The sequence below is a fragment of the Furipterus horrens genome, unplaced genomic scaffold, assembly GCF_987537825.1.
Source record: "Furipterus horrens unplaced genomic scaffold, mFurHor1.1.pri manual_scaffold_21, whole genome shotgun sequence".
Classification (NCBI taxonomy): domain Eukaryota; kingdom Metazoa; phylum Chordata; class Mammalia; order Chiroptera; family Furipteridae; genus Furipterus; species Furipterus horrens.
This window is the reverse complement of record NW_028327191.1, coordinates 1,199,976-1,222,446: the sequence shown is the minus strand read 5'-3', so window position 1 is coordinate 1,222,446 and position 22,471 is coordinate 1,199,976. Positions and strand designations below refer to the sequence as shown.

At 50.0% G+C, this 22,471-nt stretch overlaps 1 protein-coding gene across 6 annotated transcripts in view; it reads left to right on the top strand.

The window, feature by feature from the left end:
- Positions 1 to 22,471, top strand: part of MARK3 (microtubule affinity regulating kinase 3) — a 77,660-nt gene that overhangs the window by 45,029 nt on the left and 10,160 nt on the right. For 3 of the 6 annotated variants that reach the window (XM_090265578.1, XM_090265577.1, XM_090265575.1), the window contains exons 6-14: positions 4,888 to 4,958; positions 9,384 to 9,440; positions 11,897 to 12,133; positions 12,284 to 12,403; positions 12,653 to 12,752; positions 13,059 to 13,171; positions 13,716 to 13,821; positions 17,121 to 17,338; positions 20,637 to 20,740. In XM_090265578.1, the coding sequence (XP_090121704.1) occupies positions 4,888 to 4,958; positions 9,384 to 9,440; positions 11,897 to 12,133; positions 12,284 to 12,403; positions 12,653 to 12,752; positions 13,059 to 13,171; positions 13,716 to 13,821; positions 17,121 to 17,338; positions 20,637 to 20,740 (1,126 nt within the window). Of the gene's footprint in view, positions 1 to 4,887; positions 4,959 to 9,383; positions 9,441 to 11,896; positions 12,134 to 12,283; positions 12,404 to 12,652; positions 12,753 to 13,058; positions 13,172 to 13,667; positions 13,822 to 17,120; positions 17,339 to 20,636; positions 20,741 to 22,471 lie in introns of all 6 variants that reach the window. The other 3 variants (XM_090265576.1, XM_090265574.1, XM_090265573.1) reach the window with 1 other exon arrangement.

Below are 22,471 nucleotides of genomic sequence, written 5' to 3'. Positions count from 1 at the left end.
CCTCTGATAACCCTCTGTATGATCTCCATATCTGTGATTCTGCTCCTGTTCTAGTTGTTTGCTTAGTTTTTTTTTTATTTTTTAGATTCATTTGTTGATAATTGTGAGTTTGTTGTCATTTTAATGTTCATCATTTTGATCTTCTTTTTCTTAAGTGTGTCCCATTAACATTTCGTATAATAAGGGCCAGGTGATGATGAACTCCTTTAGCTTTACCTTGGCTGGGAAGCACTTCATCTGCCCTTCCATTCCAAATGCTAGCTTTGCTGGGTAGAGTAGTCCTGGTAGTAGGTCCTTGCTTTTCATCACCTTGAATACTTCCTGCCAGTCCCTTCTTGCCTGCAAAGTGTCTTTTGAGAAATCAGCCGATAGTCTTATAGGTACCCCTTTGTAGGTAACTCTCTGCTTTTCTCTTGCTGCTTTTAAGATTCTCTCTTTATCTTTAACCGTTAATATTTTAATGATGATGTGTCTTGGTGTGGTCCTCTTTTGGTGTAGCTTGAGACTGTGCTTTCTGGACTTGTATGTCTATTTCCTTCACCAAATTAGGGAAGTTTTTCTTCATTATTTTTTCAAATAAGTTTTCAGTTTCTTGCTCTTCCTCTTCTCCTTCTGGCACCCCTATGATTCGGATGTTGATATGTTTAAAGTTGTCCCAGAAGCTCCTAAGCCTCTCCTTGTTTTTCTTCCAATTCTTGTTTCTTCATTTTGTACTGGGTGACTATTTTCTTCATATATGTTTCATATCATGGATTTGAACCCCGGTTTCCTTCCCTTCACCACTGGTTTTGTGTGAATTTTCCTTCGTTTCACTGAGCATAGCCTTCACTTCTTCCCTTATGCATTTACTCAAGCATGTCTGTCAAGTTTGTGAGTACCATTATCACCAGTCCTCTAAACAAATGGACTCTGCTGAGAGACTGGCGGTTTCTTCCTCTGCCCCAACCCTCACTGGTTTTCACAGCCAGAAGCTATGAGACTGTTTCCCAGCGCTGGAACCGTGAGCTGTGCAGTGAAGCCTGGGGCTGGGACCGCTCCCCAGGTGTCCCTCCCAGCTTTTATAATATGCGACCACTTGTTCTGCTGGCCAGCCGCAGCCACTGCCTTGCTGGCACCACACCATGTCCTTTCCACCAGAAGTCCAGTACTTGGGTTTTAAATGATCTACATTAGCCTGTTTGAAATAATCATGTAATGCATGTTGAATTGTTTTTCTGTATCAGATTTTAATGTTACTGGTGTCCATTTTTCCCAAGGCCAGAAGCGGTGGTTCTAGTGCATGTTAGATTTTCCTTAAACATTAAGGACTAGTAATTATTTGCCTTCAAGTTTGTATAAATGTAGGCATTTTTCTGAATTGAATATACGGGACCTGTCCAGAAAGTATCCAGCCACGTAATATGAAAAACAAAGACATTTACTGAAGAAGATATGAGAAAATTGTACACAGGACAATGACGCCTCAGTCCCCTCCAAAGCAGGGGACTGAATCTCATTGATATTTTCCTGAATCTCACTGACAGCCTGAAATCTCTTCCTTTTCAAAGGTGATTCTAGTTTTGGGAAGAGCCAGAAGTCACAGGGCACCAAGTCTAGGCTGTAGGGGGTCTGAGTCACCTGGGCGATTGGATGCTTCACCAAAACCTCTGCACCAACATGTGATGCATGAGTGGGGCGTGGTCACGATGAAGCTGCCAGTCACCAGGTGCCCACAGCTGCGGCCTGTTTGTTCTGTTGCATCTCTCAGCCGACGAAGAACGTGGAGGGGCTGCTGCTTACTCACTGGCCTGGAGGGGCGAGCGTACCCGTGAGAGAGCACCTTCCCATCAGAAACTACAGTTCACATGGGCTTGACCTTGCTGTGACTTTGCCACACTCTCTTCAAGTGTGGAGAACCAGGCGGCTTCCATTGGGACGACCGGGCCTTTGCTTCTGGACCGTATGAGCTGTAGACCCACGGTCATCTCCGGTTATGACCTTCCTGAGGAAAGCTGGGGCGTTGGTAGCGGTTTGAATCAAGTCATTAGCAACTGCTAAACAGATTTTGCCATGACACTTTTCATGCTGAGATCCTGCATCAAAATCTCAGACACAGTAGTTTTTGGAATCCCCAAATCAGCTTCTCATACTTCCTGCACTGTCAGTCGCCGATCTTTGTTGTAATCCGTACATGTTCAACATTCTCGGGCGTTCTGCTTGTTGCAGGCCCTTCAGAACATGCATCACTTTCAACAGATTCTTGACCATCTTGCATTGTCCCCGAAAGCCTTCTGAATCATCTAAATAGTTTCTGTAGAGGAATGCTCAAGCTTAAGACAAAATTTGATACTCTGCTCGCTCAGTCATTTTGAATGTGACGGCCACACAGGACACATGCTCACTCGATAGCATCTACCGCCCCCACTGACCAGTACAGTAAAGTCGTCATTGTTCACACGTACGCATTCCAGTCCACTCTCCTTGGCTGCCAGGTTACACTGATGTCACGCAAAGTGTTCTCATTATATTAATAATGGATAGACTTTTTCCGACAGACCTCGTATATTAACTTGTTTTTTACAAAGATTTTCATTTTAAGGTTGAGGTTGGTGTGGGTTTCTAGATTTTGGACTATGCAAGTTTGTGAAGATAAGCTTTATTGCTTATCTGTGTGTTCCCTACCTCTAGCACAGTGTCTGGCACATAGCAGATTCTCAACAAATAAGAATTGAACCAAATTTATGAAATTAAAAACTGCTGTGAACATACTCTGAAACCCACTAGTTGTAGCGAGTGTGTCTCTTCCCCACTGGCCCTAACCCTCCCTTCCTTCTAGCAGCCAGAGGGTCTCCTGCTCTCAAAAAGTCCAAGTCAGCATAATTTTTAAACATTTTTTACATGCAAATACAATATAAACCTTAGAGATTTAGGGACCATAAAGTCATACTCATAATTACTATGTCATCAATTAGGAATTCAACCCAGGTCTCTTTTTCCCTCATTGAAAATGTATTAGCACTCAGATTAAGCAGCTGAACTGAAAACCTCTAAAGACTCTCTGTTAGAGAAACTGTGGCAAACAGTGCCTCCCCGCCCAGGTCAGGGGCCTCGCGGCTCATGGAAGGACACTGGCCAGGACAGTGCAGACAGCTCTTGGGTGTGGGTTCAGGTCCTGCCACGCGTGATGGACTGTTGGCGTAGAACACCTTTCAAGGCTTTAGTTGTACTTGTAACAATCAGGTAGATGTCCTGGATGATTTCTAAGATTCCTTCCAATTTTATAGTTCCATGACTACCACACTGAAAAATACCGGGCTGGGGAGGAGTAGGCAGTACTGTTAATGGTACTTTGGTTCTTCAGAATGGCAGACACAGGCAAAGAGGTGTTCTGGAGGCTGACAGCGCTTGAGCAGACAGCCCAGGCCAGCGCGCGCCGCTGACCCACACTGTTACAGTGCTTTTCAAAGGCGGCTGTGTTAGCGAGTCACAAAGCAACTCGGAGACAGGTCTTCACCAGGTCATGCTGCCCACGGGAGGCACTGGCTGGATCGACCCCTCCTCTCTTTCCCAAAGCCCATCCTCTTTTCTACTGAAACTGGATGTTGCCCTGGCTGGTGTGGCTCAGTGGATTGAGCCACCTGCCTGTGACCAAAAGGTTGCCGTTTCAGTTCCCTGGCAGGGCACAGGCCTGGGTTGGCTGAATCCCCAGTTGGGAGCGCACAAGAGGCAACCACACAGTGATGTTTCTCTTCCTTTCTCCCTCCCTTCCCCTCGCTCTAAAAATAAATAAATAAAATCTTTTTTTTTTTTTTTTTTTAATTAGAAAAAATACTTTAGGTGAATGTTGTCACTAAGCTGATGGTAGTATTTTTTGTTTGTATTAAGTAGATGGGATTCTTTCCCAAACACTTTTTATACCTCAATTGCTAAATTAGTATTGTTTTCAACTTGATAAGCAGTTAGCAGTACTGATACACTTCCTGAATCTTGCCTCTCTTCCCCAAGGAGTGAACACTGGGAATGACCACCTCGATGTCCGGTGTGTTTTCCTGGCTTTGCCTCCAGATCGTGCCATGAGCCCCCTTCTCACCACCACTGCCACGGCCCACTCTAGCCCAGCGCCCCCATCCTGCCCTTCACACTCCTAACCCCTAACCCTCTCCTCCTTCCAGGGGCCAGAGGGATCCCGTAAGAGGTCAATCACTTCATAGTCTCCTCCCGCTTGGAGCTGTGGCCACCCGACTCTTCAGGGCCTCACCCCTCCTCCCCGACCCTGGGCCCCCCACTGCTGCCCCCGCTGTGTGCTCACAGTGGCAGCAGGGTGCTTGCACACGCGCACACGCTGCCTGTTGCTTCCCTCATTTTTTCTCCGCAGTACTTCTTACCATCTGACACATGGTCCATTTATTTGTCTGTCTGCTGCCTGTCTCCCTACCAGAGTGTAAGCTCCGCGAGGAAAGGGCCTGGCTTTGTTCACCACTGTTTCCCCAGAGCCTGGAGCAGCTGCCGGGCAGCGACCAGGCGCTCAGTAAATACTTACGGAGCGACCGAGCGTGTCCAGGGGTGCAGGGACTGCTACAGCCTGTCGTGGAGACGCCCTCCTTTACCACCCGTCTTCCCTTCAGATTTCATGGCTGAGTTTGTATTAAAACATGATCTTTAAAAGTTGTATAATTTAAACATATGAGAATTTAATTTCAGGGCTTTTCTCCAGCTTCAAGATTTTGTTGAATTTTGCCTGTAGCTACATTTGAGGCTAACTTCGTTTAAGTCCCACATGTTTCTTTTTATCTTCATACCTATATTTTAAAATAAAAATTAGGGTATTGCAAAAATGAAACATTGATTTATGGGAAATTAATGCTCAGAAGTAGGACTTCTGCTTACTTTTATTTCTCTCAATTACAGGTGAAGTGTTTGACTATTTGGTTGCACATGGAAGAATGAAGGAAAAAGAAGCAAGAGCTAAATTTAGACAGGTATGAATTAACGTACCTTTAGTTTATTAACTTGATAAAGTTACCTCACCTGAACCCTGAAGCAGACGAGTGTTTGCTCCCTGCAAATGGGTACAGGGCCCGCTGGACGAAGCAGGGGGTGGCCGTTCAGCGCAGCAGAAGCGCGGTCAGGCCTCCAGCGCCCAGGCGCGGTGCCGCGGCTGCGGGCTCCGTTCCTAGCGTTGTGAGGGCAGTGTGGTCTCGCTCTCAACTTAGCTTTTGACAGCTGAGCCTTAAAAAAACTAGATATTTTCATAACATCTGTGATTATCCTCATTAAAACCATTTCCAAGTTTTTAGCAATGAGTGTTACAGTGCCCAGATTCATTATTAGCTTTGTCTTACATAAGCCAGAATGAACCAGAACTTACTCTGTTAAATAACGACGTAATCTCCTTGCTTTGTCTTTAAGCTGCTCTTTAAAGAGACACTCATTTTATTAAGCAGGTTTTAAGCATAAAGGTGACACAACTCTCCTGTCTTTATTAAAGATAATTACTATTCATTGATTGGTCATTACCTGCAGACATTGGGATGGATTCTTTATCTACATTAAATCTTGCAGCAGCCTTGTGAGTTAAGGAGTATTATGCCCGCTTCCTAAAAATTAGGAAACTGAGGCACAGGCAGATTAAATAATTTACCCAAAATTTGTTGTCTGGCAAATAGCAGACCTGCTACTGATTTAGGCCCGGATCCCGTGACTTTGAATCTCAAGTGTTTAATCATTATGTTGTGTGGTTTTTAGACTGGGAATCAGCAAGCTCTTTTTGTAAAGGGCCACAGCGGAAATCATTTTAGGCTTCATGGGCCATACAGTCTCTGTGGCAACAGCTCCACTCTGAAGGGTGACAGCTGTAGACAGTGTGTCAGCGCCGCACTCCCATGGTTGTGCCCAGCAGAGCTTCTCTGCCAAACAGGTGGTGGCCGGCGGGTCTGCAGGCTGTGGCGTGTGCCCCCCCGATGTAGAGGAAGGGACGGAGCAGGTGCTTGATTACTTTTAAACAGACTCTGTAGCCCCATTGTTAACAATTCTTTTATTTAAATGGCAGTATAGCCTCATTTCTCTCAGAACTTTAAAATTTTTGTTTCACATGTGAGGTTGTCATGGTTGAGGTACAGACAGTAATTGGAATGGCAGTTTTTGCTGGTTTTCAAGGTTTCTCTTAACATTTGCCTCTTTTGATTTGTTTAGTCTTGTGTTTATAGTTAAGAACTTATAAGTTTTTTTAACTTTTGCTGTTCCTTACATTTAATTTTAAAAGCTTAGAAACACTAGTGGTACTTGGAATTAAAACCTATTAAGTATCCAAGTTGAGACTAAGTTTTGGCTATCATTTACCTTCTCTGATCCTCAGTTTTTCTAGTTCTAAAAAGAGGAGGTTATGCTTGATGAATTACAAAGTTCTTTTTAGTTCTGTTATTTTATTCTGTGGCCTATAGAAGGAAACTCCAATTTCTCTTTATAACAAGACACGTCTGATGGGCCCTTAATAGCTGTACTCTTAATTTTTATAAATTGGCCCCCTAAAAATCAAGACTTTTTGCTTCATAAAACTTCGTTCTTTCCACTCGGATGGAAGTGTCTGACTTGTGGGCTCTGAGGGACTGGGGGTCACCAGCTGCGGCGGAGGCTGGCAGTGGTGGCCGCTCTGAGCCTGGGTCCGCCCCGTGGGGGCCTCCCGCACTTAGCCCCTAGTTCTCTTCTCTGCCCATCCCCCTGGTGGGGCCTGGCTTGTCAGAGGGACTTAGACATTTATTAACCTTAATCTTGAGGAAATTCCCTAGATTTTGATTTTTAATTTCCTTGGAGAATTCTGAAGCCTTTACTTGAGGAACCTTAACTGGTCCAGTGTCGTGAGCAAGGGAGCACCCCCAAAACGAGCCGCTCACCCTGGTCGCATCTGTGCTGTGTCTGCTGGGGCGGCCTCTGCAGCAGACCAGCAGGGTCATCCACAGGTCACACACAGAGAGGGCCCGTCTGCTAGAGAAGCAAGCAGAGTACGTGTCTGGCGTGATGTCCTGGTCCCTGGAGGCGTCCGCAGGTGGAGAGATGGGTGTCGGCCTCGAGCCGGGGGCCGCGGCGCAGCGCGCACCCCGTGCACTGGCTGTCCGGCGGGGCTCGGAGCGTGGCCTGTGGTGCGGCTGAGCTCGGGCGCTCCGAGTTCTCCTGGCTCGCCAGGGGCGGAGGTCCCACTCGTCCCCTTGTCCAGAACGGGTCTTATCCAGCTGGCTGGATTGGCGGTTTTGGGTGCCTAGCCCTCCTAAGAGTGTGCGCGTTTCCCCCACGACCTCAGTGTCGTCGCAGCCCTTGACGTGACTCATGGCTGACAGCGGCTCCGTGTGGGACTGTCAGGCGTGTGCAGAGCATTCGCTCTGCTCTTGCTCTGTACGTTCAGGAACGGCCGCTGCTGTGCGTCGCCCATTCAGGACTAGATTCCCAGCAGTTACAGCGACTGTAACCTTTCTCCTTGCGGAGGGTCCCTCAGAGAGCTCCCTCTGACCTGGAGGGACCGAGTTGGGTACTGGCGTTTCTGACTGCTGCCCTTTCCGGGCGTCTGTAAGTCGCCGTTGCTCTGACTAGGCAGGAAGCTGTTCTGTTCGTGAGGGCGCGGAAGGCTCGCCGCACGCCCAGCTGCTTCGCCCGGGCCGCACTCCACGCTCGGCCGCGCTCGGCGTTCCGCTTCCCCTCCCTCCCCCACCCTCGTCCTAGTGGTCGCTAACACGTTTGGTTTAGGCTGAGCTCTGGTTCTTCCAAAGAAAGAGACTTAGATTCCTGGTTCCGTCCCCTCTCCTCACCTCCGTCTTGACAGGTCACTGATACTGCTGCCTCCGACCTGGCGCGTGAGGCTGGGGGCGCGGTAGGCCTGCGCCTCGGTCTCCCCTGGAGGACGCCCGTCCCCAGCTTCCTTCGGAAGTGACGACCTCTGTGAAAGCGGAATGCCAGCAGAGCCGTGGCTTATTGGGTGTTTTCACGTTATTGTGTCAGGAGTCAGCTGTGGGCTCCTGGGAGGTGAAAGAAGAAAATTCTTTATTCTCCTTGAGAAACTAGGAAATTTTTAGATCTGATTCAAAAGCAGACTTTGAAAATCACCGACGAGAGATGTCAGTATGAGGGGAACTGGATCAGGCAGAAGCGAGGTAAAAGTCGCCTGTGTCCTGGGCAGTTTCCCACCACTGTGTTTCGGGAAAACAAAGCTATTTCGGTGTCTCAGTTTTCCTGCTGGTGAGAGAGACAGCATTTCCAGGGCGCCGGCGGCCCCGAGCCCACGCGCGGGGCCTGGGCCTGGGCCGTGTCGGCTGCGAGGCAGTTGGGTCTCCTGAGCCGCCCCTTTGCCCTGAGCGGGGAGCTGCGGAGGGAGGCCCTGACTCGGCTCAGCTGCTCCTTGTTGCTCGTTGCAAACCAGAACCGCACATGATGGAGCAGCCCGCCGAGTCTGTCTAGTGCAGGTGATTGCGTGCGGCCTACACTTAAAACAGGGTAGTGATTGGAGAGGCAAAGCCGGTGGCATTTTCGTTACAGCCTCGGGGGGAGGGGGGATGTGGGCGCGCGAGCACACTGAAGGAAAGACTAGACGCAAGGACACCAAAATAACAGGTGTTTTCTCCGTTTAGTGGTACTGCAGGAATGTATTTGTACAAACTTCTGTAGTTCTTAAAATATCTGTGACGACCATGTAAACTTTTAATTAGAAAAACTTTGAACTCATTATTGGTAAATGTGAAATTTCAGCAGAACAATAGTTTCACAGTGTTAATCACAGGGCTAATGAAAACTGACCAAAAGCGTACCCTCTGCCAAGAGGGGCGGGTGATAGATAGGGCAGTAGTTGTTTCCATGGTTTGTAGTTCCCGTGCGTAACTTACCCCTTTACTTTGTGGAAGGAAACTGACCCTCTGAGAAGGGAAGTAGCTTTAGCTGGTTTTGAACCCACATCAGCTAAAAGGCAGCAAGTGTTGGAGGCAGCAGACTGGGAAGGAGAGTCGTTAACAGGAGAACCAGTCTGGGTGAACACCTGGCCATGGCTGGTCTAGAACCACCCGTTTGGTGTGGAATTGGTGACAGAGGCCTGGTAAGGTGGCACCAGAGCCATCTGGTTCTGGGCCGGGGGCAGCTGGGGTCACCCTGGTCCTCAGAAACGCCGACATGTCGAGGGGTCAGGCCCCAGAAAAGGCACCTTTTCCAGTTAAACCGGAGGAAGGACACCCACACCCGCCCCCTCTTGCCCCCACCTTGACCTCTTCAAATGAGAGAGTTCAAGGATCAGGAAACTCTTATTTGGATGTCCACACGGACATTCCAGGGCTCACTGAGCACTTAGCACGGGTGCGCACCAGTGACGTATGTTTGTGTTGCTTACGGATCTGTACCGTGATGACTGTTAACATGGCATCTCTCCTGTCCAGATAGTGTCTGCAGTCCAATACTGCCACCAGAAGCGGATCGTTCACAGAGACCTCAAGGTGAGCCGGTGCCCTCGCAGCGGGCTGTGCGTGCGCTCAGTTCTGCCCGCGCCCTGGCTGCAGGAGGCGCAGGGAGACGCGTGTGAGGCCCAGGGAGACGAGTCCCCAGGTCGTTCGCTCTTCTAATCCAGTCACAGTAAGGAGTATGACAGTCAAGAAAAATCAGTTTATTAGGAGCATTTTACATCGCAGTGAAGAGGGCTCGTAGTTGGTTCTGGAGAAGAACCATCACACAGCAGGCAGGTGGGGGCCTCCAGGCTCGCACACTCGCACCTGGGCAGGCAGCGGCCCCCGTGCCCCGGTCCCTTTTCTGTTTCCCTCCTGTCAGCAGCAGTGGCCGTTTGAGACCTCCTTCACAAAGGTCCTCCTCTCTGCCCCGCTCTTGGCGTGGGGTAAGGCTTCCCGTTGCATGGAGAAAACAGAAGCACCAGGTAGAAACCGCGTCCGTTTCCACGTGGCCCTCACCTCGCGGCACGCACCCTTCACCTCAGAACTGTCCTCTTGTCACAGGCAGGGGCACCCTGTGTTCTGGGTCCTGTCCCCCCCAGGCGCTGCTGTGCTCTGCCTGCTGCCTTCTGTGTCCTGTCGCTCGCTCTCAGCTGCGCGCCCAGCAGCATTTACAAAAGCAAACTCGCGTCTGGGCCACCTTTTACCAGCTGCCCCTCCAGACCCTCACCCTGACGGCCACGTTTCTCCAAACACTGCCGAGGCCCTCCCTCAGCGGGCCCTCACTTCCCTCTCCCCACACAGCTGTCACTGGCTCTCCTGGTCCTGCCCGCACCCACCCTCGCGCTCACACCCCCTCCAGGAGCTGCCATGGCTGCCTGCACGTTCCTGCCCCCAGGCCCTTCCTGGGCCAGGGCGCTCGGCCAGGAGTCTAGCTGGCAGGGAGACGCCTTCCCCTGAGCATCCCTGGGCTCAGCAGGTTCACAGCACGGAGCTCTGCCTTTTCTCGCCCAGGGGCTTTTGCTCCTGTTCCCTACGTGCCTCCTGACCGCGCTCCTTCCTGTGCCCACGTCTGCTGTCCTGGTTCAGACCACCAGCACCTGGGACTTGCTGTCCACACCAGCTTCTCACCTGGTCTCCCTGCTTCCCATGTTGCCTCTCCCTTCCAGGTAGTTCCCACATTGCAACCAGAATGGCCTTTCACTCACACGGGTACAAGTAAGGTGGCTGTTTTCCTGCGTGAGCCACTCTGCGGTGGCTTCCCATTGCCCTGTGGTTGAAAACCCACACTTGTGACCACCAGTCACTGCTCTGCGGGCCCTTTGAGATTCAGCCGTGGCCCTGTCCCCAGCCTCCTACACTGTCTCTGATCTTGATTAGTTGAGTTTTGGAGAGAGAGGTGTTGATTTGTTTTCCACTTACCTATGCATCATTGGTTGATGGTCGTACGTGCCCTGACCGAGGATCGAAGCTGCAACCTTGGCGTATTGCAACGACGCGCTAACCAACTGAGCTGCCCGCCAGCGCCCTGTCTTTGCTTCTTTCTTTTAAGATTTTTATTTATTATTAGAGAGAGGGAAAGGGAGGGAGAGAAACATCAGTTGGTTGCCTCTCTTATACACCCTGAACCGGTGTCCAGGCCTGCAACCCAGGCACATGCCCTGAACAGGAATCGACCTGGCGACCTTTCCATTTGCAGGGTGATGCCAACTGAGCCCCGCCAGTCAGGGCAGTCTTTGTTTCTTGAGCAAAATGTCTGTCTTACCTCCTGGGTTTTCAGACTGTTCTGCCTGAAGTATCTCATCTCTCACCAACATACCCACTCTATCAACTAAACCTTCGGGCAGCGGCTTTAGCTGCACCCCGTCTGGGACCCCTGCCCCCTCCGGAGCTGGCCCACGGCTCCCCACACCTCCTGTCGCAGCACTTAGGTCTTAGAGCGTGGCCACCTGCGTTTCTGCTTCTCCCCTTCTAACTCATGAGCTTCTCTCTTGAGGGCAGAGACCCTTGTTGGTCATTATAGGTCCAGACGTTGGCATAGCGCCTGGTAAATGTTTGCTGACATCATTGAAGTCACTGTGCTCTGTGTCTTGGGTGAGGGTTAGGCACCCCGTCCCCTGTAATCTCCATTACACAGCTGGGTCGTGTTTCGTAGAAGGTGGCTGTCCACCTAAAGCAAGTATTCATGTTTTTAAAAGCCTCTTAGTATCCTAATTAGAAAAGCTATTTTAAAGTTTTGTTTTTGTTCTTTTTAATATCATGGGCATTTGTTATTTACATTAGTACTAGAATTAATCTGTACCTCTTATCTTACTGGAGGTTAATGTTTAAAAAATTAGAAATTCTGATTTATCTTCATTTTTTTCTGGAAAGAATGTTTTCTTGATTTATTCATTAGGATGTATTAACTTTATGTCATTACAAAAGGCTTTTATGAAATGCCTACTTCTGTCACAGTTCTAATTCTATTTTGGTTAAATTTCATTTTTGTCTTGATGTTTTCCCTCTAGGCTGAAAATCTGTTGTTAGATGCTGATATGAACATTAAAATAGCTGACTTTGGTTTTAGCAATGAATTTACTGTGGGCAGCAAACTGGACACGTTTTGTGGCAGCCCTCCGTACGCGGCCCCGGAGCTCTTCCAGGGCAAGAAGTACGACGGCCCAGAAGTGGACGTGTGGAGCCTCGGCGTCATCCTGTACACGCTGGTCAGCGGGTCACTGCCCTTCGATGGGCAGAACCTGAAGGTACACGAGGCCGTGGCACCAGGTTCTTCAGAAAGTGACAGGATTGTATGACGTGAAGATAGTTAGTGGGATGCTGGCTCGGTGTGGGGTCGGGGGTTCTTCTCGAACCTCGCAGCCGACTCACCAGCTCCCCCCTCTGCCTCCCCGAAGGAGCTGAGAGAGCGGGTGCTCAGAGGGAAGTACAGGATCCCCTTCTACATGTCCACAGACTGCGAGGGCCTCCTCAAGCGCTTCCTGGTGCTGAACCCGGTCAAGCGAGGCACTTTGGAGGTAAGCGCGTGAACGAAAATCAGTAACAATTTTGGAGACTCTTTTAAAGTGTTTTTAGAACTTGGCTTGGTTTGTATGACATACTGAAAACTATCCTGGGGCATTTAAAGCAGGAATTGAGACATTAAAAACATTCTTTAAAGGAATCCTTTGAGATGAATCAGTGGAATGTTGAAAGTAAATTTTCCTAACTCTTGTGATTATCAGAATGTTTTTCTTTTCTGCTACTAATGACAGTTCACCTTTCAGCAAATCATGAAGGACAGGTGGATCAACGCAGGACATGAGGAGGATGAACTTAAACCATTTGTTGAACCAGAACTAGACATCTCAGACCAGAAAAGAATAGGTGAGTACTCTGTGCCCACACGCTTGTGCGCGCACAAAAACATGCTTCTGTTCTGACTTGTATGCCTGAATTGGAAATAACGAGAAGTTGAGCATAAGTTGTATGGATCAGCTTATCTGTTTCATCATGTTCAGGAACTTTGTATTGGTTCCTATAGTAGCACTCAGGAACTCACTAATAAGCCAGCTGCCTATTTGTGTTAGAAAATGTATGATCTTTTGGGTCAAATAAAGGAAATTATTTTGTTCTGTGACAGTGGTTTCTTACCCAACAAAACACATAAACTATATGATGCCCTTCTTTTAGATATTATGGTGGGAATGGGATATTCCCAAGAAGAAATTCAAGAATCTCTTAGTAAAATGAAATATGATGAAATCACAGCTACATATTTGTTGTTGGGGAGAAAATCTTCAGAGGTAAGAGTAATCAGAGAAAAAGCTGAAATATTCTTTATGTAAATTACCAGTTTATGTAAAGTGTTTTCTTAGTTCTTATTTTTTAAATATGTGTAACAGTTGGTATATCATTTTTTAGTTTACTCACAAGTCACTTTAACCCTTATTGCCTGTATGTTAAGATAATAACCTTCCTGGTGATACTGTCACAAATCTGAGCTCCATAAGCTCCCCCATAGCTGTCCACGGGTTAGGAATGATGTGCAGTATCCGATGATGTGACTAGAGCGTTTTCAGTTGTACACGAGCCTGGGAGGCCCTGCGTGTCTGTCCTGCAAGTCCTGCCCGTGGTCGCAGCGGCGCCGTGCCTGGGCGGGGCTCTCATCGTGGGGTGCTGTGCGGCCGCTTCTCTCGAAGTGGGTTCTTGCTGAGAGGTGTGTGTTCTGAGGGGTGCCGCTTTCTGATCACCCACTTGGGTCTGTGTGTGGTTTGCTCTGTTTTCCTCATTTTCCCTCAGCTGGATGCTAGTGACTCCAGTTCTAGCAGCAACCTCTCGCTTGCTAAGGTTCGACCAAGCAGTGACCTCAACAACAGCACCGGCCAGTCGCCTCACCACAAGGTGCAGCGGAGTATCTCTTCAAGCCAGAAGCAGAGGCGCTACAGTGACCATGGTAAGTTGAGACCATTCCAGAGTGTTCTCTGGGTGTCTCCCTTACGCAGGAGGCCGCCTCACGCTGCACAGGGCCTTCCGGGGCTGGGCTGGGCTTCCGTGTCCTCTGGCTGCCGGCGCGGTTTGCTCAGAGCCCCAGCTCCGCCGTGCGTTCCACGGCTTCAGAGGGGTGAGTCCCGGCTGGGTGGAAGCCGTACCGCTCGCCCTTCGGTGACCCCTGCTTCAGCCTCTAGTTCTTGGCTCGTTCTGCTCCCCATCTCTGACATCCGGGAGAACTTTCTGCTGAAAAGGTGCCGTGTCTCTGATGTCCAGGGGAGTAGCCAGTAGCCGCACGTAGCTGCCGAGCACTTGAGCTGAGGCAGTGACGTTCGGTTTTGCCTGATTAAGCGCACACAGCCGTGGCTGGCCAGTGGCTGCCGCGTGGGGCAGCGCAGCCCTGAGGACTGCACAGTACCCCAGTGTTGCCTTAACTGCCTTAGCGTTTTGCCCTGTGGCGTTCTCAGCCACTCTCTAGCTGTCGGGGTGTCTGATTTCAGGCCAGTGTTGCAGGAGTCAGGGGCCGGGTCTGTGTGGGCCTGGTCCTAACTTAAAAACGCTCCTACACACGGAGCACCCATCTATCGCTGCTCAGGTCCCTCCCTTCCCTGGACGGCCCACCTCCAGCTTTTCACCTTCAGCACTGCCACTTAGACCTGCACAGAGCATCCCAGGTGTGCGCAGCTTTGGTTTTGAACCAAAAGTGATGACACTTTGCTCAGTTTCCATTTCGCCTCCTGCTGATGCCATCTGTCTACGTGGTTTCGGCTGAAGCAGCACATTGAGGTGCCTGTGTGTCTGCTGTTCACGGTGGAACTGAGACCTTGGAGCCTGGTCTGGCTCCAGGATCTGTGCTTGTGGCACAGACCAGGTGTTCATCTGGGTCTCTGTCTCTCTTGTGTTCCTGTTAGTTGCTATAGGAGGGGTTTTTAAGGCCTTGGGACTGCAGGACAATTAGCAAAATAGCTGTGTATTGCTCCAAATTGTCCAGTTAAAAGGGAGTTATTCCTGCCCTGGCAGGTGTGGCTTGGTTGGTTAGAGAATCGCCCCGCACACCAAAAGGTTGTGGGTTCACTCCCCAGTCAGGGTACATTCCTAGGTTGCGGGTTCGGTCCCCTGTTGGGGCACGTACAGGAGGCAGCCAATCAATTTTTCTCTCTCACATTGATGTTTTGCTTCCTCTCCCTCCTGTGCTTCCTCCCTTCCTCTTGCTCTAAAAATCAATCAATGTATCCTTGGGCGAGGATAAGTAAATAACTGGAATTGTTCCTAAATCCTGGAAGAAGCTGGTAGTGGAGTTCTCTCGTACACCTAGTGTCTGTCTTAATAAATTACCGGTAATTCTTCCTTAAGCATACAAAGTCCACCTGAGTTGGTAATACCTCTTTACCCCAACTCGGAAAGTTTTAGAATTAAACGGAGCTTTAGGGATGGTGTTATACAGTCACCAAAATGCCATTTTATCAATAAGGAAACAGGCCAAGAGAGCTCACCAAGTCCCTTATGGTTACATAGACGTGGGAACACCTAGGACAGAACCCAGGACTTCTGGTCCCTGCTCCTGTGACAGTGTCCACTAATCTGCCCCTTTCCTCCTGGAGTAGCTCTTTGCAATGGTCAGCCTTCCTTCTTGGATCCTGTACTATTTGAGAGAAGTTCATAAAAGAATATTTCCAGAAGTCCATGTATGTATATGGAAGTCACTGACCCAAGTCCACGTTCTTTTTAATTTTTTATGGGGAATCAGGTTGTGGTCAGCAAAGGAAAGATTTGATTATGCCACAGGCACTGTCCTTTAAGCGCTAACAGTGCTGTGGATTCTCAAGGCCAGTCTGGTAAAGTGCGCCCCTGAGACCAAACGCAGCCAGCGGCCTGTCACTGGGCTCCCACCTCCTCTCCTCTGCCCCCGTCCCGGCCTCCGGTGGCCAGTGGCCCCTCCGTGCCGGCCTCGGCAAAGCCTCAGCTTCGCTTGCAGCTGTTGTTCCTAACCGGGCACCTGCGTGGGAGCCCCTGCGTGTGTAAAGTATTTGTCTAGGAAGGGTGACTTCCATCAGATTTTCAAGGGGTTCTTTGTTTTGTTTTTTAAAAAAGGTAAAGAATTATGGGTTTATTAATAAATGGTATTGAGCAGTTTGGTAGTTATTGAAAAACATAAAGGTGTAGCCATTTCTCACATCTTATACCAGGGTAGATCCCAATTGGAAGGAAGATGCGGATATTAAAAAAATAACACCACAGATACAATAAAAGAAAACATGGGATAATTTACTTTCTACCTTGGCCCAGAAGAGGCCTTTCTAACTATGGCTACAAACACTAAAAGCCATGAAAGAATACAGTTGACAAATGTGACTTCAGAAGAAGTCAGATTTCTGTGTGATACATCCGTGCTGTGGGTACTACTCAGCAATTGAAGGGACCAAACTACGGATGTAACAGCATGGATGAATCTGAAGGGCATTATGCTGAGCGGGAAAACACCTCCAACGGTTACATACAGTTGATTCCATGCATATAATTTCTTGAAATAACAATTAGAGATAGGGACCAGATTAGTGGTGCAGGGTTTAGGTGAGGGGTGGGGTGGACGAGCAGTGGCTGGGAAGGCAGAGCCCGCAAGACTCTTGAGGTGGCGGTGTCCTGTGCCTTCACTGGCCATGCTCACATGGCTCTGCATGTGTGATTCAAGTGGGTAGAAGTAAGTACACAGACGTGGTGTGAGAAAAGTCGACAGTCTTAATGACTGAGGTTAGTGGGTTGTATCAATGTCCGTTTCCATTAAGAATCTTAAATCTTCCTAGGTTTTCTAGTTTCTAAATAGAATAATAGTAGTAGCACTAAAAGTTCAGTGTCATTCGATGGCTTGTGGTATTGAGAAAGCTGAGCATGAGCGTCCGGTTGCCCTGTACTCACATGTACCAGCCGAGGCAGCTCGTTCTGGATGGTGTATGTGCTTCACAGTTGGTATGGTCAGTTACCTGCACAGTAGCCGCCCATGTAGAGGCTCCTGAAGGACAACGGCCAAGCCTGTTCATAATCATCTTGAAACATTGACATAGAAAGCTGGGACTAGTCAGTTAAATTGGAAAATTGAGTTCATTATGCAAAGAGAACATTATACATGAATGGGAAACATCTCAGAGGGTTTTGCTGTCTTTCTTTTAGATGAATAGCAGTCTTAGGTCATCTTATAAAAATGTTTGTGTTCACAGAATAGATGTGAAACTGTATTCTGACTTCTAAAGAGTGACCTCTGTGTTTTAGCTGGACCAGCCATCCCTTCAGTTGTGGCATATCCGAAAAGGAGTCAGACCAGCACGGCCGACAGTGACCTCAAGGAGGACGGCGCGCCCTCCCGGAGGTCGGGCAGCAGTGCCACTGGAGGGAAGGGGGTCGCCCCTGCCAGCCCCATGCTTGGGAACGCAAGCAACCCCAACAAGGCGGACATTCCTGAGCGCAAGACCAGCTCCACTGTCCCCAGTGTAAGTCCCGCTGGCCTCTAGAGCAGCCGGGGTGATAGGGCGAGAGGCCCCCGTGTGCTCGTCTGCCCACTCGATGAGCAGCAGGCCCTTCTCTGTCAAGGTGGTTTCTGGTTATTCCCCAGACGTTTGCTGAGCTGTGGGCTGTGTCAGGCTGAGGGGGAAGAGCCTCCCTGTCAGGCGACCACACACACACACACACACACCAGGCCCCGGGGCTCTGGCTGCCTGTGGGCCTGGCGGGGGCGGGGGGGGGGGGGCGCACTGCATTTTCAGAGTTCTTACGGCGAAGAGAGCTTCGACAGTGTCCTTCCGTGGGCGAGGGGCTGTGTTCGGTAAATTTTAAGGTGCAGAAAATGAAGACAAGCTAGGTAATTGCCTAAAACTACACTGAAGAGCTGAATCCACCTCTTAATCCGTACCCTTAATAAAATCTCCTGGTGAATAAGCTGTATTTGTTAAAATAAATAGAATCCATTCAGCTTCAGACACTTTTCTGTTAATTTTCCATTAATTGAAATGTGTCCTATCTGCTATCTGACCCAATGTAGTGATTAATTCTAGCACTCCTAAAGTGAATTTTAGAGAGAAGTCGCAGAGCAGGAAGAGTCTTAAGGATACTCTGGTCACACGCTTCCCTACGAAGGGGACAGTGGCTCAGCCCTCCTGCACCCCAGGGAAACCTACAGGGAGGGCCAGGCAGACTCTGCTGCTGCCTTAGGGCGTCTTGCCTGTCCTTCTGGGCTGGGGGCTCATAAAGGAGCCCAGAGGGCTTTGTCAGCTCTTCCTCTGACCTTGGACTTGATCCCAGCAAACTGTGTGAAAAGACGTTTTCCTTTGGCTTCCTGATGCAGCAAAAGTGGAATGTCGCCCTTTAGCCCTGCGGTTTAAGTTCTACTTCCACCTCTTGGCAGACAGTTCCCAGAGGAAGGTCAGAACCTTGTTCTCTGCCTGTGTCACTGTCCCTGCACCTGACTCGTCTGCACACTGCCCTTCTGAAAACCTGCCCAAGCCTAGCAGTCACCCGTATTTGATAATCCATCAAGGAAAAAGGCACTGTCCTTGTCATTTCCTTCCATTTGTCTTCGGAGTTTGTATGCACGGTCTGCTCGTGCTGTATGAAAGGCGGCTGCTTTCATCTTTGTTGGGAAGTTCTTACCTGATACAATTCCTTAGTTAAAACTTCCGTTTCCTGCTTTCAGGCTTAAAGTGTGAATGTGTCAGCTTTTAAAAAATTGATGTGAAATTCACTCGACGTGCAGTGCACCGTTTTGAAGCCCACTGTCCGGCGGCAGCCAGAGCGCTCACGAGCCCTGCGGCCTCCCGCCCCCGCCCCGGTGCAGACTTCTCTGCGGACTTAGCTTTCGTTTCTCTTGGGCTTACGCCTGGGAGCGAAGTGGCCGCGGCGTCAGGTAGTTCTGAGTTTGGCTCTGTGAGGCACCGCCCGCCGGCTTCCCCAGCGGCTGCACCGCGCTGCGCTCCTGGCCTGCAGCAGCCCCTGTGTTCCCCGTGCCTGCCGTCCTGGCGTGGTGACGCGGTGCCTCATGCGGGCTGGGTTTGCATTTCCTTGGCGACCAGTGCTGTTCAGCGCCTTTCCACGACTCGTTGGCCTCTTGTGTGCCTTCTTTGGAGACATTCTCTTCAAGTCCTTTGGCCGTTTCTAAATTTGGTTGTTTGTCATTTTGTGGTTGCGTTGTAAGAGCTCTTTATATGGTCAGTTATTCAGCTGTCACCACATCTGTGACATGCAGAGATTTTCTCCCATTCTGTGGGTTTTTTTTTTTTTTTTTTTTTTCCACAAAAGACCACATTTATTATGATTTCACTTATAATATATGAAATGCCTAGAATAGGCAAATATATGGGGACACAATACACATCTGTGGTTGCCCGGGCATGAGGGAGTGGAGGTCAGGGCGGCTGTAGCTAAAGGTCACGGGTTTCTTTCTGAGGTGACACAGGTGTTGTAACAGCGCCCGTGGGGATGGCTCTGCGGCTGTGTGTGTCATAAGGCCGCTGAGGTGCGGACTTCATCTGGGAGCTGTGTCACAGTTACATTGTTTTCTCTAAAACCAAACCACCCACTAGGGGGCAAGGGTGGTATCGATGGACGCCCACGCATATGTGGGACCCTGCGTCCCGGGAGTCACCTGCTCTTGTCCCTAGAGGCCCGATGACAGCTCCCACCTGGGCCACGTGACCCGCGTGGACAGCAGGGCTCTGACCGGCTGGACGCACGTGCTGTGCGTGCTCCACGGCCTAAGGGCGCTTGCCGGTGGAGAACAGCGGTGAGAGTGCCCTCCCACAGCCCCCCTCGGCCACCCTGGCTGACCCTCGCAGAGACGCGGGTGGCTTTCTGTCTCCATGAGTCACTGGTGACGTGCTGCGGACGACAACGGCGCTTCTCTCTTCCCTGTTTCCGCGGTGCTGAGGTTCTTCCTCGGGGAAGGGTAATGTGGCGATGACGTTTGGCAGGAAGGGACCCAGCCCCAGAGTCACAGTCGGAGATGTGCAGCAGCCCCAGCTTCCTGTTACCCTCAGGGCTCGCTGGGACCCCGTCTGCTGCTCCACCTACCTCTGGGCCGTGGCTGCAGAGCTGCTGTGGCGTGAGGGGCCTGAGCTCCTCAGCGATGGCCTCAAAGGACAGGACGCACCGGGTCCGTCACAGCTGTTCTCTCCAGCCCGCCTTGGCTGTGGGCGGCGCTGAGTGACAGCCGTGTGCCCTTCGCTGCCGCCGCGCGCCCGCGCTGGCCTGGAGTGCCGCTCGCTCTCCTCCTTCCGGGCGCCGCCCTGCTCCCATCTCCGCACCCACAGCTCTCACCTCCCGCCCTCCGTGGGGTCCCTGTGGCGCGCTTGGATGCTGATGAAGACCACGTGTCAGTTGTTTGTTGTTGTTGCTCGTGCTTTTGGTGAGCCACGGCGTCAGGTTTACCCGGTGCTTTTCCTAATAGTTAACTGTGTGTCCATCTTTTTTTATCAGCATATTTTCCTTATATTTGTAATACTTGTGCTTTTGTAATAATACTTGCTTTTTACTTTGTAATTTTGAAGGTATGAGTTTTGGGTAGTGGCTCTCCTGTGTCCTGCGGTAGGTGACCCGGGAGCCGGTACTGTGGGAATTACTGCGGCCGGCCTTTTGCAGCCGCCCTGCCCGCGCCTCCCACCCTCGGCCGGTGCCGTGGCTGTTATGTAGGCTTGGTTACAGCACGAGGGCTCATGTCTGTTTAGGTGAGTTTCCTTCTCGTTGTTCTACACTTACTAAATAGTATAAGACTAAAATGCTCTTTTTTTTTCCTAACAGAGTAACACAGCATCTGGTGGAATGACCCGGCGAAATACGTACGTGTGCAGTGAAAGGACCGCAGCTGACAGGCACTCGGTCGTCCAGAACGGCAGAGAGACCAGGTAGGGGCTCCACGCACTGGCAAGAGCTCTCTTTTTCCCAAGAGAAAGGAAAGTATGTTTACTTCTCAGTTTTTATAATCAAAATTTAAACAGTAATGGTAAGTATTCTCTTAACGATAAGTTCAATTGGAACGTGAATTTTTAGTGAAATACTAGAATTCCAAGTTCCTCTTGTTGTCCAGAGCACAGCCCTCCGGCCGGCCGGCTGTGTGCAGTGGTTAGCGGGGCATGGACGCTCTGTCCTACCTTTCACGTGCTGTGGGCCCCTCTAGGAGACTGTTGCAAACGTCTTCATTGGGGGACCCCCAAAGAAGCAGTGGGACGTCACCCAGTGTAACAAGGCACAGCAGAGCCTTTTCAAAGAAATGTTAGGTATTTGATGTCACAGGTAAATCTTACAAGTATCAAGTTGCCCTGGTGTTTTATCCACCTGTCCTGCATCAGGACACAGGGACTGAACAGGGGTTTAACCAGTTACCACCTATATCTTTTGGAATATATTTTTTAAATTCTACTTTTGCCCAATCACTCCTATGCTTTGAGTCAGCAACCAAAACATTTCCTATCAGAATGTTCTGGTATGGGATAGATCCCATGTCAAACAAATTGAAAACACCTGTGCACTAGTAATCATCAGTGGGTTAGAGTTTTAAAAACAACAGACATAAATACAGAGCAACTAGGAAGAGTAATAGGAACTTCATACAACTTGGAGTTTTAGAAACACATTGTTATTACTATTAAGTTCAGGTTTAAAAAATTGTTCTTCCTCAGACCTACAACTACTAACAATGTAATGTAGTCATTGTCTTGCTTCTGTAGATTGTATGGGCTAGCCTACAGAATAGAACCATCATTTTTAACACTCTTCTAGAGGGAAGTGTTTTTCTTTTCATTTTTAGAGAGAGGGGGGAGAGGGAGGAAGAGAGGGAGGGAAATACCAGTGCGAGAGAAACATGGGTCGGCTGCCTCCCACACGCCTGCAGCCTCCCACGCACCTGCAGCTGTCCACAGCCCAGGCCTGGGGAGTGTTGGTCTGGCTTTCACACACACGTGTGTGTGTGTGTGTGTGTGTATGCACATCTGTGCGTGTATATCGGGAACAAGCAAGCATTCCTTCAGACAGTTGCATCAGGTGGCAAGTGACAGAGCCCTGTGCGGCAAACTGAAATGAAGCCAGGCGTCTGGGGTCCCCACACTGGAAAGTCGAGGAGTGGAGCCGGGCACAGCTCCTCACGCTGCTCTGCACCCTCCGTCGTCTCCGTGCGGGCCCAGCAGCGTCAGACTTGCCATCTTCCCACACTCAGCTGTGTTCACCAGAAGCCTGGGCTGTCTCCTGCATGCCTGTCGGTCTGGCCTGAAGCCTGTCACCTAGTGTGAGGCCGGGAGGGTCTGGAGTGGAGGCAGCAGCGACATCGAGGGCCCAGGAGCCTCCGCCAAGTGTCGTTGCCACAAGGAAAGGGGTGCCGAGTGGCACAGACACAGAACTGAATCTGTTTTTACCTTCCTAAGGCGTTTGTTTTGAGTATTTCGATGACTGTGGCAGAGCCACTGTCCCAAGTCGGAAGGCCAAGCTGGCGCGTGCGCTGACCACTGAAGGGAGTGGGCGTAGAGAGTAGAGGCCCAGAGAGTAGCTCCTGCACATGCCCTTTGACCTGATGTGGGAGCAGGGGACTGCATAGCATCAGGAGGGCCAGAGAGCCAACATCTGGGAGGTGGTGTACAAGGTGA